Genomic DNA, 17,827 nt, shown 5'->3' on the forward strand with positions numbered 1-17,827 from the left:
TCTGATTTTTTTTATTTATTTTTTGGCCAGTAGAAATTAATTCGGGCCTTGCAGGGTTAAGTAAACGTACTTAGTTACTTTACACCACTGCCTCCCAGCCTTCCCTCCTCCTTCCTCTCGTTCTCTCCATCTTCTCTCACTCTTCCCGTTCCCATTCTTTCCCAACCAACCGTTTCCTCTCTCTCCTCCTCTCTTTCTCTCCATTTCCAGTTTCCTCCCTGCCCCCTCCTTACCTCCCTCTTTTCCCCATTCCTCTCTCCCTCAACCCCCCCCCCCCCCCCCCCCCTCTCTCTCTCTCTCTCTCCCTCACCTCCTCCCTCCTTCCCTCTCCTCCCTTCTTCCCTCTCCTCCCTCCTTCCCCCTACATCAAACACACTGAGTAAGCGTATCGTTTTTTTACGGTGTACTCTGCTGATGACATGAGTGCATAATAAACGCGTGTAGTAAAAAAAAAAGAGAAAACAAATAGGAATACACGAGGCGATGCCACGAATGGCAATGGACTGTGTGCTGATGAGGCTGCTTTCTTAACGACGGCATATAACTCCCCCCTGCACGGCATGCACGCGCACGCACGCACGCACGCACGCACGCACGCACGCACACACGCACACACACACACACACACACACACACACACACACACACACACACACACACACACACACACACACACACTGCGGTTGTTGCCAGCATGCATTATTAAAAAGGATGTTTTTCCAACTTTACTTATTTTTTATTTTGGCTAACCGTAATCATCTCCTTGGGTTCATGGAAGCACGACAGGCGGTTAGCCAAGCTCCTCTAGGCAAAGCGCTCGTCATACTAGTTGCCAACAGGTTGCAAAGCAAGCAGGTAAACAACATCTGCTAATTGGCGCACCATGTCGAGGGAAATCGGAGTTAAAGTGGAAACGAAGAGAGAGAGAGAGAGAGAGAGAGAGAGATGAAATCAGCTTGTTTTAGTGTCTGTGTTAAAGTGACATCGTACTTGGCAGCGCCTTCTGTTTTCAGCGTGTGGCCTGTGGGGGTGAGAGCAGGCAATTATGCTTTACAAGGCGGAAGACCGGATGAGAGAGGCACTTTAATGTTCTCCCCCTTCCCTTCCCTTCCCTTCCCTTCCCTTCCCGTCCCCCCTCCTCACCCAGTCTTCAGGTTTTCGATGGCCTCCTCAACGCCCTTCTGGTTGTTGCGTATCATGAACTGGTGCATGGGGGGGTAGTTGGTGCGGATGTTCTCCTCGGTGCTGCCGTTTGGTACCGTCCCAAAGCGCAGCGGAGGGTACTGCTCTGTAGGCTTCTGGAACTATAGAGAGAGAGGAGAGGGAGGGTGGGGGAGTTGTTGTTGATGTGTAAGGCCTCGGACACACATTTAAAGCTTTATGCTTTACCTGTGGGGGAGGTGGGGGTAAAGCAGCGTCCAATTCATTCCCTATGGAAGTCACATGGTTTTGAGGAAGCAACTTCGCAGCTGCTTCATGGGGGAAGGGCAGCTTTAAAGCAGCTTCATGGGGGAAGGGCATCTTTAAAGCTGCTTCATGGGGGAAGGGCAGCTTTAAAGCAAGTTGCCTTTTCAAAACCATGTGACTTCCATTGGAAATGAATTGGATGCTGCGACCAAAAATGGTCGGCGACAGCACAATCGTCTCAAAAAGTCGGGCAGTGTGTTCGAACCCTAAGGGAGGCTTCTTTAAATATGGCTTGCGTTCACTATTGCTGGGCTTCACTTGCTGCCTAACCTCGCGTCACCAGGCTTTCCGCTGGAGGAAAGCCTGGTCTTCGTTTACTAAACGGGTCGTTTGATCATCCTACGTCATTTTGTATTCAAAACGGACTACACTTTGGCAGGAAACACCAAACCGGAAACAGTTTCAACCCAATTAGAAATTGGAAGCCGTCCCAGGCTACTTGCTGCCTGCCTCGGATCCACTGCCGCTTAGCTGCCTCCTCCACCCCAGCCTACTTGTGATTTATGTCTGCTGATTCTAGCTAATATGTCAATGTATTACTATTGTACTGCCATTGTAGGTTCCCTGATTTTGCCTAGCAAGCCGCTTGGTCAAAATTCAGGGAACATCTCTGAGTGCTGAGCCCTTAACGCCAAGTTTAACTGTATTCCATTTGTTGCAATAGATGGTTAAATCTACTTTAATGTGAGAGTTCCTGACTAAACATCCTATCTCCATATTCTAACTTTTAGTGTTTTTTTCTCTCGTAAATATAATTTGATCATGTAGCGTTACACAAAAGCATCAAAAGTAGCAGATCGCGCCGCGTTTCGAGCTTGTAGATCTGCTACTTTTGCACCTTTTGAATTGTAATCCTGAAAAGTAACAGTTTTAGACATTATTCTGAGGTTTTCCAACCGACGGAGATTAAATTAATATCGGCTAGGCCTGGTAGATGGTAGACATAGATTGATAGCGACAATAATAGTTTTCTTTTCTTCTTCTGACAAATTGATAGGAGAGAGAGAGATACAAGAAAGGCAACGGGCAGACAATGATGTGGGTGAAAGAAATGGAGATCGAAAAGAATGAAGAATGAATACAAAGACCTTAAAATGGAGACAAAGGCAACAAGGGAGCAATGGGGCCGTGTTATGAGGAGCTGTGTGTGCACCGAGGAAGAAAAAAAGGATTTGTTTTAAGAAGAGAAGTGGCAGTAAAAGAGAGGATAGGTGATAGTGCTGATGAGTGATTGGAGGGTCAATTCACCAGGGAAACAGGCTCTGGGTTTCACCGAAACCACACAGAGACATTTAATGAAGAGAAAAGAGTGTGAACATGAGGGAGGGAAAGAAAGAGAGAGAGAGACGCACGCAGAGCCTTTAAGTGCATATAAATTGAAAAGAAACTTCCCTCCAAGGTAAAGTTAACTTTCCCATCCTTTCTTGATGTTTCTCATAAAGCGTGGGTCTTCAACAGGAGGTCCGGGACCCCTAGGGGGTCCTCAGAGTTACTACAAGGGGTCCTCCAAATCTTTGTGCGGTAGAAACTTTTTTCTTCTTTTTTTTATATTAACCACTTGAACCCTATAGAGTCCTTATTCAGAGAACTTTAGCCAAAAATTGCTGATCTACAAAGCTCACAACGCCTCGCAGCGAGAGGCGTTGTGAGCTTGTAGATCTGCTATTTTTGGCAAAGAGCTTTGGTTTAGAGGGGAAAAAGAGCAGACTAAGTACAGAGTGAAAGGTCAAGTTCATTAAGTATTGACGGTTCAAGTGGTTAAACATCTCAAAACACAAATTGATATGAATCCAAAATACACTGATGATCGTGCTGTCAAACAATGAAACTACAGGGAATCTATGAACAGGTTGTGGGGGTCTCTGCTTCATCTCTCCCTCAACTAAGGGGTCCTTGGCCTGAAAAAGTTGAAGACCCCTGTCATAAAGGCTTTTTATCCCCACTGGTGATGATGGCAACGTCGGTCTGTCCATCCAGAAATAAATACAATATTTAAGGTGTTTTTCATTTTTAATTTCAAATTATAATGTATTAAGGCATGTGAGGCTTATTGGCCACGGATCCGTTTAAAGCCTGATTAAAAAAAATGTTGGGGTGATTACGTTCCATCTATCAGTTGCCATATATTCAAACAGCATGGGTTGCATCAGGGTATCAAAGCTTGTCTTTTCCACTTTAACCCATTCAGACCTGAGGCTGATTCTACAAATGTCTTCAGTGCATGGTGCTCAAACATTTTCATGCCAAGGACCCCCTAAATCATATGTATTTGGCTGCGGACAACCCATCTAAAAATATTTTGTACCAGGGACCCCCAGAAGCAAAGATTTGCACAAATGTTCATGCTTTTTCAGAAATAGCAGATCTAAAAGCTCAAAGGGCGGCACAAAATGATGGGCTATGAGCTTATAGCTGTTATTTTTTAATAGCCAAAGAAATCTAAAATGACACAGATGCTTTCCCTGTTTTAATGGGGTTAAATGGGGTTAAAAAACGAGTTTTCCTCATATTAACTACAGAACATCTGGGCCTGCACTTATCATACTAAACTGCACCGCATTTATCTTCTTCAAAGACGTTGCACTTGTGTTAAATACACAAGCAGCAGATTACACAGCTTACAAAGTCCCTTCAAAAAACTAGCCATAGTCAACATGTATCATCAAGTAAACATGCTTCAACACAGCATGATTTCTTTTCAGATCAATTCATAATCATCTCTCCACACGTTCAATAGATTCTTCAGCTAAAAAGAAATCGCAACACATGATGTAAGCACCAATTCCAGTTGCCTCACACTAGCACCGCCAGTCTTCACTTGAAAGGGGCTAACATTTTTAACCAGCTTCCAGCACTCCATATTGTATATTCTGTTTTTTGCACTGAGAAATTGAGAAGATTTTCTTCTGGAAGCTTGTTAGCATTTTGTTGCAATACTAATCCAGAATCAGCTAGCAAGTATATTGACATTTTCCTTGTTTAACTTGGAAGTGTTCACTGTGCAGACTTGCTTTCTGTTAATTAATGATAATGGGACTTTATAGATTTTCTTTTTTGCTGTTGTTCACAGTGTTGACCCAACAGTGCATTATACAACATAGTATATCCTACTCACCCAGCACCCAATTCTTTTTCTTTTTTTGCCCCACCAGTGATAGTGCAGTGCTGTCTGTAATGATGGCTGAGTTGGTTCAAACCACTTTGGTCTGGTTGGGTGTAAGGAGCAGAATGCTCCTAGTCTCTCACCATGATTATCCAGAGGTAGAAGAACTCCACAAAATCTGCATCTTTTTATCAAACAATAATCCATACCAAGCCCCCAGAACCACTGTATAACAGTGAAGCTGCCGTCAGCCTGGTGAGCAAATATTGGATTGCAGGACTTCCACAATTAAAACGCTACTCCGCGTGCGTCTACCGTTTGTCTACCAAAATGTGGTGCTCAAACCAAGAAAAATGCCGAAGTAGAGTGTTCTTCTGGGTGCTTCATGTGCTGGTGAGCAACTTTCATAGAAATGAATAGGTGGGGGCAGGGCCGACCACCCTCTATAGATATATTGTAGCGTGACCGCGATGCAACAAACCGGGAGGCGAACATGGGACGCTACTGTCCCATGTCCGCCCGTTCGTCCTTCCCCATGTCCTTTCATTCATTCATTCATCCAACCATCCATCCATCCATCCATCCATCCTCCAATCCTAGCCCTGCGGTACCTTTCTGTCTGACAGTCCTGACACAGTGTCTATGTATTCCTCCTGGATCATGAAGGCAGCCAGGTTGGCGGTGTAGGATGCCAGGAAGATGACAGCGAAGAAAGCCCACACCAACACCTGAATGTCCACACAGAGAGACAAACACAAAGCAGTCCAAGTGAAGTGACTTACTGTAGGTTGTCACACAAGAAGGAAAGAGGCCTGCATGAACAGGGACACAAATTAAGATAAGTCACTGAGCAGTGTTGACAGACACGGAACTACTATGAGGAGGGAATAACTGACATTGTTTATACTAGCCATACAAGTCAGCCGTTCAAACTATTGTTTAAGTAACATTCTGCATTCTCAACACATTCTCTAATGACTTCAGCTTTTCACAGATAATACTACATTGCTGCCTTGTGCTTACTAAATTATATAAAAACTCAAAGGCAATTGGGTACAGCTGGCCCCTGCCATCTATACAAATACAGTATATAGTTTAAAGTTTATGGGGACAGTTGGGAGGAAGTGTCTAGGGGAAAAGCATTGGCAGAATCAAAGTTTGGTGTCACTGCACTCTTGGTGGCTTCTTCCTGACACTGTCTGCCTCTCAGAATTCCTACTATCTCCCCATAAAGGGAACACAAAGGTTTTTAAAGAGAAACCTAAAAATAAGTGACTGTTGGCCTTTTGCTGTGCCCCGTGTAGCACCTATTGATCACTTGTAGTGATTGGTTTGGAAAGGCTCTCAGAAAGGCGGGACCCAGAAGCACTTTGGTTAATTTCACCATCTGCACCCCTTCACCCCGAGACAATAGAGGGATATGACTCTTCACCCGTTTCCCCCCCAACGATAAGCATGACTGCAGCAACAGCAATCGAAAAGGTCACAGTCAATCTGAACCACATCTGAACAACATGGTCACAACCGTCACATCAAGTCAGAACATGGTCAGCAAACAGGATTTCTTCAGGGAGTTTTGTTTCTTTGTTTCTTTCTTTTCGGGAAATCAACCACAAAGTTTCACATTTGGAGAATATTGTTGTTTGTATACTGTACCAACTAACTACCGGTAGTTGGTAGAGGACACTCTAGTAACATTTTTTTTGGGTGCGAAACATTGGACATTTTGTTTCAATTTTTCAATTAGATACAATATGTATATGCATTTCAAAAAATATATCGCCGCTGTCGAATGGAAACCTCCAAATGTCCAAAACTGTAAAAATAGCAAAAATAGTGTGTTTTTTTTTTTACTTTTGTGTGACACTGTAGTATGATCAAGTAGAGTATAGGTTTACAAAAAAAAACACAACCATTTAAAATATGGAGATGAGAGGTTTCTGCCTGACAGCGACGATGTACAATGTCAGACTCTTCAATCACTGAGGTACTGACAATGTTGTTCAAGGACTCCTCCAGGAATGTACAACTCCAGAGCATAGGGAGTAATAAACCACAAATACGGATTTGACATGTCTGGCAGATGGGCGATACATTATCGTACTGTATGTGGTGTAGCAGTTTCTATTAAAACATTTGTTTTTACTACATTTTGTCTGTTTAGAAGGGATTTAAGACTGAGAATGTCCAAGCATATTTTCCCCAATCAATGCAATCATAGTTGTACCCCAGATCAGATCACACTTACCTTTTGCAGTATCGTAGAAGTGGTAGATTAGACTAATAATTATGACATAAATGGCAGATGGCAGATAAGTGGAAAATAATTGTCTCAGTACATCTCCAGTAGGGTTTTTTCAAAGGGTGGGATATGAGGAAAAATGCGATGAATTGCTATGAATCCAATAAAGTCTGATCTGCAAATATATATGTGTCATTTCTTCAACAGAAACTATGACAATTATCGTCGACTACCTTTTTCACTGGGGAAAACGAAATAAAAATTAAATAAACACAAGCTATGATGACTAAAAATACAAAAATAAAACAAATAAAAAAGTAGACAAAAATGTTAGGGACTGACTAGTGTAGAAGAGATCCAGTAGAACTAAAAGACAAGTCATTTTTATGTATGGTTGCGCTCAAGTGTTGCGCTCTGAAAATAGCAAATCTGCAAGCTCACAACGCATCACATCACAACGCGTTGTGAGCTTGTAGATCAGCTATTTTCAGCAAAACTCACTAAAACTAAACGAAAACTAAAACTTTTCAGATGATTAAAATGTGACTAAAACTAAATTAAATTGTATTAAAAAGACTATGACTAAAGCTGGCCATACACTAGCCGATAATCGGGCCCGACTGAATCGGGTAGAATTAAACACTACAGGATCATTTTTTCAGATTATCTGGCCAGAGAATCTAAACGGGCTCACACTAGCCGTTTTGAACAGTCGGGCGCACCGCACGCTACAGGATTCTATTCCGATTGAGTCGGGCCCAAACACAGCAATAATAAATAAATAATTTATATAATTAATACAAAACGTCACTAACTTCCGAGAGCTTCGCCTTGCAACACGCGCGCAGACGCACATACAAACAAACACATTATGCTATCCACTCACAAACACACCATTGCCTCACGCAACGAACAAAAAAAAAAGCTTCAAATGATACTATGACTATGAGTTCACTTTTACGCGTTTCATGTTCATCCATGGATCAACTCTGATCGACTTTCCCCCTCTCTCTCCACTGCTAAAGTCAAGTGCTGCGCGCTGTCTGCTGGTGCTTCTCATGGTGTCTGATTTATGATTAGTCGTATGACTGTGTTGCGCAGAGAACATCAGATCTCCAAGATCAAACTGCGTCCCTCCGCGCCACATTGTAGGGTTTGTAGATCAGGCAGTGGGCGTGTAGGCCTACTTGCACTCGTGCGCTGTTCCCACTCCAGTCTGCGCCTGACGGACTGGTAGTGACTATTTCTGCTGATATAAAACAAACTCGCGACCATTGAGTTTTAATTCCCATCGCAAGCAATCATGATACAACCTGGGAGGATGGATGTGGATCATTATTTGAAATAATAAGCAGTGTATTTATGTGTATTGCTTTTTTTCTGGGGGGGGGACTAGTTTTCAGTCCCAAATATACTGTAATGCTTTAAAAAGGACAGGCCTATTAGGCCTATATCCATTATGTTTCTTTCATGTCCGCTCCAGGTTTATCATTGTCAGTTTTGATAAAGTCATTTTATTTTATAATAGTTAAGGTAACGTGCGCGCATATTTTCTAAACCTGCTGTCTGTTAAAATACGAAACGCCTGGCTATGCGGGGCGCGCTGTGCCCGGAGTAGCCAGGAGTTGTTAACCCAGCTGGTAGATCAAACAACGAGTTGATGATGGCCCATTAATTAAACTACACGCTGTACCTATGGCCAATTGGAACTTGAAAGGAGTAGAGATTACATAACTGCACCGTGCACGGACCATCAGAGAAAGTGACTGACGTGGGGTGAGCTGCTGTTGTAGGCTGCTTCCACCACGGACGGTTCAAGTTCAAGACAGGTTCAAGTTCAAGACAGGCACGTGTCTGCTTTTACTTTAGTGGCCATGGCCTATAGGCTTTCAATCATGATTTCCCCTGTCTTTTAACAAATTATCGCGGTGTGGGCGGATGGATCAATCAAATATAGACTAATCATTAAAAAAAGATCCGAGGGCACGGAGATCCAAATCCAATGTCCCAGAGAGAGAGAGAGAGAGAGAGAGAGAGAGAGAGAGAGAGAGAGAAAGAGGACGGTTCTGTCTGGTCCATTTGAAGAACTCTCTCTCTCTTTGAGGTGGAAACATGGAGAATGCACAGGTTTATCATACATTTGAGAGTGAGAACCATAAGTTTAATGTAACTTAATTGGAGTTGGAGGAGGAGAGCAGAGCTGGAAAGTTATTAGCGAGTCCAGACTTGCACTAATTGGTTTGGCCTAGTTTTACGTCTTTGTTGATTGATTGATTGATTTCGTGTGTTGTGTGTGTGTGTGTGTGTGTGTGTGTGTGTGTGTGTGTGTGTGTGTGTGTGTGTGTGTGTGTGTGTGTGTGTGTGTGTGTGTGTGTGTGTGTGTGTGTGTGTAGAGAGAGAAAAAGAGATAGCTCTGTCACTCAGATGCTCAGAGACTTGCGTCTATCAGCGGCTGCTGTAGGCCTACCTATTTTCAATCAGTCCCCTGCTGCTATTCCAGACCAGTACTGATCCAGGAAAATATCAAACATGTTTGAAAAGAGTCGGGCAACCCCCGATCGTCCTCCGAGCCACTCGGCTGGGCTCCGAGTGGATCTGTGAGACCTCATGCTAGACGACGTTCATGCCCGATTGTCGGGCCCGTTTCAGTCGGTGGCAGCCCGATTGTCGGGGGGGTAATTAAATAGCCCGATTATCGGCTAGTGTGCGGCCAGCTTAAGACTAAATCTCCTGTCATAATCAACACTGATTCTGAGGTTACCATTATCTTGCTGGTGGTTCCTCTGGGGTTCTCCACAGAGGAACAGAGTTGTTGAAGACCAGAGCCCACAGCAGCCATATGGACTTCCCTATGGTGAACTTGGAACCGCCGGTTTCTGGAAGGACAGGTAAGAGGGACACAACGGACAGTAAGCAAGGTAAACACAGGGTTACACATGAAAATTTCATGTGCATTTCATAATGAAATGCATAGAGACAGTGTAGTGCCTCAGTAGCCTATAGGTAAACCAAGAAACTATCATCAGTTTAAATTATTATTGTTATGATAACTACACACACACACACACACACACACACACACACACACACACACACACACACACACACACACACACACACACACACACACACACACACACACACACACACACACACACACACACACACACACACACCACCCAGTTCACACAATAATCTATAGATGATGTACACACAACACGCATTGCACCAGAATGTATGGAGGCTATAGCACACTAATGCATGTGACATGGGATATAGGCTTTTTAACATCCCAATGATCCCATGTCATGTTCCACCCATTTGAAGGGTTGATTTGCATAATTTGAGCTGACCCCCCCTTCCCCCCCGTCACGGCCACTTCTGTAATAATTTGACAGATTAAGCAGTGGCTGTGAGAAGAGATGGTTTGAATGACACACAGAGGCCAAGAAAAGTGTCCGCTTTAAAGATCAGAGAGTTTTGTCATGCTGCTGTGCATGCATATCCGGCTCCATATATCCTACAGGAGATTCACAATATTATTATTGTATATCGTCGCTGTCGGGCAGAAACCTTGTATCTCGAAGTTTCAAATGTGTACGTTTTTTTCGTAAAGCCCTGCTTCATCATGCAAGACTGTCGCACAAAACTAGCATAGCAAATAGCAGATCTACAAGCACACAATGCCTCACGATGCGAGGCATTGTGTGCTGGTAGAATACAATGCGAACGATTTTAGACATACAAGGTTTCCAGCTGACAACGACGATATAAGAAGCGTGGTGCCCTGTAAAAAAACTGGTTTACCAGAGTGCCAGTTTATTATAAGGCATATTATCTGTGCCAAAAGCCCATGAATTCTTTCCCACTGAGATTTTTCTTACGGAAATAGCGTACAGTACAGTACAGTACAGTAAAGTAAGTGACTTGATTGACAGGGCCAAAAGCTGCACAATCCCCTCGTTCCCTGCTGCTCTCATAACTCAAAATGACTTCAGCGACGTTTCCTTGATTGATGTGGTGGGTAGAGCGGGTCACGTCGGTTAGTTTAACATGTGGGTGGGAATGCTTTGCATAATTTAATCTGAAACCCAAGACAAGTATTACACCCCCTAAACCAACCCCCATCCCCCCCCCAAATACATCAGCGCACATAGCTGGCAAGAGTGACAGGTGGCCTGTATTAAGCGATTGCATGCATTCTTGTGTGTGTGCGTGCATGCATGCGTGCGTGTGTGTGTGAGTGTATGCGTGCGTGAATGTGTGTGAAGTTATGGCAAAAAAAAAGTGAGAGTTGATAACTGACAGTTGGATGATAATATATAGAAAAATAAGGAATGTGTGTGCGTAGGTGCGAGTGACAGGCTGCTAAGTGCGTTCAGTGACATGACATGGCAGACTGACAGGTGTGTTGGAACGCTGAGTAACTGTTTGTGTGGCGCTGACCAGGGACGTGCTGGGCCCCTGATTCAGCCCGGGAAAAATAGTTGGAGAGGCCCTCATTGTGTGCTATAGAGAGAGATCTCTCTCTATAGCGCTGCTGCTACTCAAAGATTTGCCGTTTCAGATCATGACAAGTGACAAGCCAGTGGGCCAATTACTGTACATGAGTTATATTTCATCGTTGTCAGGTGGAAACCTTGTATGTCCAAAACCGTTTGTTTTGTACTTATCATTTTAAAAATTATTTAAACGAGTGAAAACAGCCGATCTACAAGCACACAACCGCGAGGCGTTGTGTGCTTGTAGATCTGCTGTTTTCACTACTTTTGTGCAACGGCCTTGTATGATGAAGCAGGGCTTTGCTTTGCGAAAAAAATTACAAATTTGAAACTTGGAGATACAAGGTTTCTGCCCGACAGTGACGATTTACTTTGTCGGCCACCCCGGGCCCCAAAATGGAACGAAGGCCGACATTTTATTTTTATTTTTTTTTCCTAATGGGAATGAACCGGCCGCTTGGGAGTTGTCCCGCTTTTCCCAATGGCCAGCACGTCCCTGGCGCTGACTAACGCGCTGCTGCTGCTGCTGCTGGTGGAGGTGGTACTCGGTGGTGTAAAAAAAGTACTCACATGTTTTACATAAGTAAAAGTATCAATACTGCAATATAGACATACGAAATTTACTTGAGTAAAAGTACAACAGTATTGCCATCAATAAGTACTTAAAGTACCAAAAGTAAAAGTACAAAATGTTTGAAAATAGCAGATCGACGCGTTGTGAGCTTGTAGATCGGCTCTTTTCAAATAGCCAAGGTATAAAATAGGGCTAAAGTGGTTTATGTATGTTTTATAATATTATAATTTATATCTTCAAAGTAACTAGTAACTAAAGTTTTCAAGTAATTGTACTGGAGTAAAAGTACAATATTAGGATCCAAGATGTAGTGGAGTAGAATTAATCGGAAATTGGAAATAACCAATAAAGTACAAATACCTCAAAATGTTACTTAAGTACAGTACTGAGGTAAATGTACTTAGTTACTTTACACCACTGGTGGTACTGCTGTGTGACGTGCGTGTGAGTCTCCCTGGCTCTATCTTACTCTTGGCGCTCTGCAGGCTGCGGTTGTATCCCACAGGGCTGAAGAACTCGAAGATGAAGACGGTGACAGCCACCACCGACAGGCACATGACGAACATCATCACCCACACTGCTGGGCTGTAGGGCTCTGGAACAGAGGGGAACACACAGGTAGGTGTACTGTAGCGCTCACACACACATACAGATACAGAACGAACAGCGGTGGGCTCTTAAAAGTCAGAGGAAATGTGTTATTTGCTCAAATAGTTTGGGAAATAATATGCGACTAAGATAGCCTGTTAGCCTGCTAGACAGAGTGTCAAAACAGGAAACAAAGATATGGCCGTTTTCCTGCAAAATGTAACATGGGGGCCAATGGAGCTCCGGTTTTTCGATCACACACATCGTACAACCGTTCCCTTTTGGAAACTGGATCTGATTTCTTTTACAGATGTAGTTGTCTAGATGGAAATGGACCCCACAAAACTGAAAAGTGATGACTCATCACTTTTCATCACAAAACCATAGTTTTGTGGGGCCGTTTTTAGCCCAAGGAATATTTTTCATGTAAAACGCTTGCAATGGATTCAGAATCATGAAAAACCCCCTCACATGCTACTTAAAGAAGGGGGGGGGGGGGGGGGGGGGGGTATTTTTTTCCTGTATAGTAAGTGAATGGGTAGGTGCAAGAAATCATTAAACATGAACCCCATGAGAACATATTTCAGCTTGGTACCTGACAGAATCTTAAAATATACCCTTCAAGGATTAAGAAAAAATAGGTGGACAAAAAAAAATCCACCCTATGCGGGCAGACCCCCCTTTCCATCTAGACTATGGATCGCAGCGAGCTTTTAATGAATGCAATAAAACCTAAATCTGTCAGTATTTATAAACAATTGTCATTGGCAATGAATGAGTTAAATACTGGAGTAAAGGTACTTAGTTACTTTACACCACTGCAGAGAACAGACTGGTGTTAATGGCGGCTCTGTCTCCCTCTGCTCCGCCGGGTCAGAACGGGTAGCAGTTTGTCACATTAGTCAGGGATGTGTTGCTGTTGTGAGGAACACTCTACAACAACAGTAACAGCTGCAGATGTAGCGCTAATCAGCTCCCACCATGCAGGGAGCCTGAACCCATCAACACCCCAGTCATTCTGCATTGCATTGTACAATGAAAGCAGAAAAAAGAAGTGACATTTTCTGCTAAATTCAGCAGTTCCTGGAGCATTATATATACCGTTGTTGTCGGGTGGAAATCTTGTACAGTATGTCCAACACCGTTCGTTAGGTATTTTGTATGCGGTGCGAGGCGTTGTGTGCTTATCTGCTGTTTTCACAAGTTCTGTGCGACAGTCTTGAATGATGAAGCAGGGATACGAAAAAACGTACAAATTTGAAACTTGGAGATACAAGGTTTCTGCCCGACAGTGACGATAGATGTTTTATGCCAGTGAATGTTGTTGACTCCTCGAACAGCAACTAACCTTGCTTCAAAGTTCAACAGTTATACGATACCATACACGCACGCAAGTAAGCACACACTCACGCACACAAGCATGGACACACTCAGGCACACATGAACACACTCACGCAAGCACAAACACTCTCACACGTGCCCGCAAGCACGAACACACTCCCACATGCACTCACACACACACGCATGCACGCACTCAAGCACGAAACACTCACGCGTTCAAGCATGAACACAAGTACACGCACGCACGCACGCACACGCACACACGCACACACGCACACACACACACACGCACACACGCACACACGCGCACACACACACACACACACACACACACACACACACTCTCTCTCTCTCTCTCTCTCTCGGGTCACAGAGAAGCAGGGAACACATTGACGGTTGTTAGCCAAAGCATTTTTAATTATTTATTTATTTAGGCATTTATTTATTCTCCAACTTACCCACACAGCCCAGAGGACTTTGAATGGAACATACTATACCTACATACCTTTCTAAGGTTGGACAAATGAAGGCCATGTGAGCCATTATCGTCCCAGAGACGATAACACCAGACTATAATTGGGGCATAAGACTTGAACATCAGTAATTAAGTATTCTTTTTAACCCGCATTTAATCAGGGAAAGTTGACCGAGCACAGATGCTGTTGATAGAGATTCCTGGCTTCACACTGTCTAGTACAATCACAGGGTTTCACTCCTGGGAGCTGTCCAGCTCTGCTGCAGCAGCAGCTGGCACCATGTGCTTTGTTGAAGGTCATATAAATCAAGTGATTTTCAAACTTTTTCTTCGTTTTTCTGCCTCAAGGTGCACACAATGGACAAAAGAAATTATAAATCTTGACGCACACCTGTGTAGGGCATAGCAGTGGCAGCCATTGTGTGGTGCCACTGATAGAAAATTCCAAATTGGAATCAATTCCAAAAAATATTTATACAATTATTTTAAGCCTGGAACCAAGCAATCCAGACTTCCGCTTATCCGGAATCGGGTCGTGGGGGTAAAAGTTCCAACAGAGATTTCCAGTGTTCCTTCTCCTGAGCAACATTATCCACTTCCTCCGGGATGATCCCGAAGAATTCCTCGGCCAGTCTGGATATGTACTTCCTCCATCTAGTCAAGGAAGGTTAGGCAGGAACAGACAACACCCAGAAGTTGGCACACCATGGGACGCCGCCATGACACTTTTGGGTGGCGGAAGTGACGAAATGCTCATAGACGCTAATGTTATTTTGGGTGGCACTCCCGCCACCCAAAGTGTCATGGCGGATGGCCATGGAGCCTAAAATGACGTTGGTGACTGTTCTTGCTGAGACCTTCTTTGCATCTAGTCTTTGGTCTGTCATGAAGTCTCCTCCCACTGGAAAGTGCATAGAGGACCTTCCCAGGGAGACATTCGAGATGCGTACTAGTTTCCCGAACCACCTAAGCTGACTCCTTTCCAATTAAGCGCAGGAGCATCGGTTCTACTCCAAGTCTCTCTCGGGTGACTGAACTTCTCACCCTATCTCTAAGGGAGATGCCAGCCACCTGTCTTAGAAAACTCAGACGGGACCTTTGACCATAGGTGAGAGTATGGACGAAGATTGCTCTGTAGACAGAAAGCCATATATATGCCTTCTGCCTCAACTCTCTTTTCTGCTGCTCCGATTCTCCGGGTGATCTCCTTCTCCATCTTCACCTTCCTCTTGTTTGTGAACACGACCCCGAAATACTTAAACTCCTTATGTGTCCCTCTTCATAGTGAAAATAGTTGATCTACAAGCTAACTACATGTCACCTCAGGAAGTGTTATTTATACATGAGCTTGTAGATCAGCTATCTTTGCGAAATGTATGAAAAATAAATGAATAAATAAATGTAATAGTAAAATGTTCACCTACAACATAATTACATGCAACCTTCAGTTTGAAGGTTAAAGTAGTTCGAACAGGTTAATCATTTTAGTGTGTGGGATTTGCCTCCATATTGGGACAAAGTACAGATATAGTGTATCTAACTAATATATATTTATAATTTGTGCATAGTTATAGATCGTCTCTGTTGAGTGCAGGAAACCTCGTATGTGTCTACAACTGTTACTTTTCAGGATTCAAATAACGAAATATATATTTAAAAAACAGCAAATGTAGCAGACACAAAGCAACTGATACTTTTGATGCTTTTGTCTGACGCTGTAGTATGATTAAGTAGGACATGATTTACGAAAAAACACACAAGGTTAAAATTAGTAGCTGAGAGATTTCTGCAACAACAACAATATTACAATAATAATTTGTGGTTGTCACTAAATCCCTGTCCACCTGGACAGCCTTAGCACCCTGTCTGGGGAACCATTGATATACATAAATTATAGACCATTGGCTGAGGACCGAGTGGTTGTCATTCAGGTCCCATAGTCATCAAACTGGGGATGTGAACTCACAGCCTTCGGTCACAGACTAAAAGCATTACCCAGGGATGTTTTTCATTTATATTATTTCACATAACTCGTTCTGTTCACTGTTCTTTTAGCTTAAAACACTTAAAGGGATAGGTTCACCCCCAAAATGACCCCCAAAATGACCTTTTTCTTCTAGCGATACTCACAATGAGGACTTAAATTCATGTTTTTTTTGGGTTGCATTACTTAGCCAATGAGGCTCTTTGTGTCTCCATAGGGAACAAAGCACACTCTTTAGGGCCTTTTCCACCGGCAAAGAACCGGTTTGGGTTCTTTCTCCTGCCTATATGGGATGGCAACTTTCTTAGAAACTTGGTTCATTCTTGCGAACCGGCCGCGAACCAACTTTTAAGTTTTTTTAAGAACCCGAACCGGTTCTTTGCCGGTGGGAAAGGCCCCTTTGTGTCTCCATAGTGATCAACTGCTGGTCATGAAATAGGAATGCGACAAAAACATCCATGAATTCAAGTCTCCATGGGATGAGTAATTGATAGAAAAAAAAGAAAAAAAAAAAAAAAATATATATATATATATATATATATATATATATATATATATATACAGTATGGGGTGAACTATTCCTTTTTAAGCCCTATACAATCAGTCAGTCGTAAGAAAAATAGCTATAAAAAGCCAATCTACAAATGGAAAAAGAGGCCATCAAAGTAATTGAGCAAGACATGCATTGTCAATGAATAGAAGAACGTGCATCTGAGCCTGTCTTGAATCTATTACTTTGGAGTGCAGCTTTTTGTTTTTCTCTACAAGCTAATGTTTTTCAACATTTTGAGAACTTTTTCTTTTTTTATATACCGGTAGCAAAACTTTTGAAACACCCTGCCTGGAATCGCCTGCCCAAAACAGGGACGCCAGGGTCAATGTAGTAAAACTGTACAGTTTTTCTTTTAACTTACAAACTATTTTACCTTTTTTTTAATGCAAAGCACTTTGGGCTGCATTTTATGTATGGCAGATGGTAGGAATAAAGTTAATAATAAATCATTATAGACATAATACTTGGTGCTGCAGGAATCAAAGCAGCCTCTCTAGGCACTTCCAGCGGCTTCAGCCATCTGCTGGACTATGTCCATTAAAAAGTTTTCATTTATTTTTTCTTCTTTCTTTCTTTTTAGATAGCCTTCTTCTATTTGTTTACAGAATATAGATTTTTGTTGTCTCCACCAGTTGAATTGCCTAAGTGGCCAATGTCCATAAATCATTGCTTGGCGCCAAGTTTATTGTTTGTTCCAAAGCACTTGTGGAAATCATTTCCATATATACCGTAATCTGGTCTAAATCGCCTCAGCAGGTAGATAACTGAATTGAGTGGGGGAGAGCGCATTAGACTGTGTTTTAGTTTTATTTACATAATTGACTTTAGTCTTCGCTTTTAAAATAGCCTTGGAGGATCAGCTTCACTAGTTATTATGTGGTTCTCTCTCTCTGTCTCCGTCTCTCTCTCTGTCTCTCTCTCTCTCTCTCTCTCTCTCTCTCTCTCTCTCTCAGGGTCGGCTTGGGTTGGATTCCTGGGAGAAGTGTTGCACTATAATG

General features: G+C 43.0%; 1 protein-coding gene across 1 annotated transcript in view; it reads right to left on the bottom strand.

The window, feature by feature from the left end:
- The window catches only part of LOC308293038 (uncharacterized protein), a gene marked incomplete at both ends in the record, with an annotated part of 240,708 nt that overhangs the window by 38,617 nt on the left and 184,264 nt on the right, over positions 1–17,827 (bottom strand). The window contains 5 exon segments of the mRNA XM_080735468.1: positions 1,144–1,304; positions 5,182–5,298; positions 9,574–9,609; positions 9,612–9,688; positions 12,358–12,483. Of these exon segments, the coding sequence (XP_080591594.1) occupies positions 1,144–1,304; positions 5,182–5,298; positions 9,574–9,609; positions 9,612–9,688; positions 12,358–12,483 (517 nt within the window).

The sequence above is a fragment of the Nannobrachium achirus genome (assembly GCF_963921795.1).
Source record: "Nannobrachium achirus genome assembly, chromosome: 10".
In the NCBI taxonomy this organism is placed as follows: domain Eukaryota; kingdom Metazoa; phylum Chordata; class Actinopteri; order Myctophiformes; family Myctophidae; genus Nannobrachium; species Nannobrachium achirus.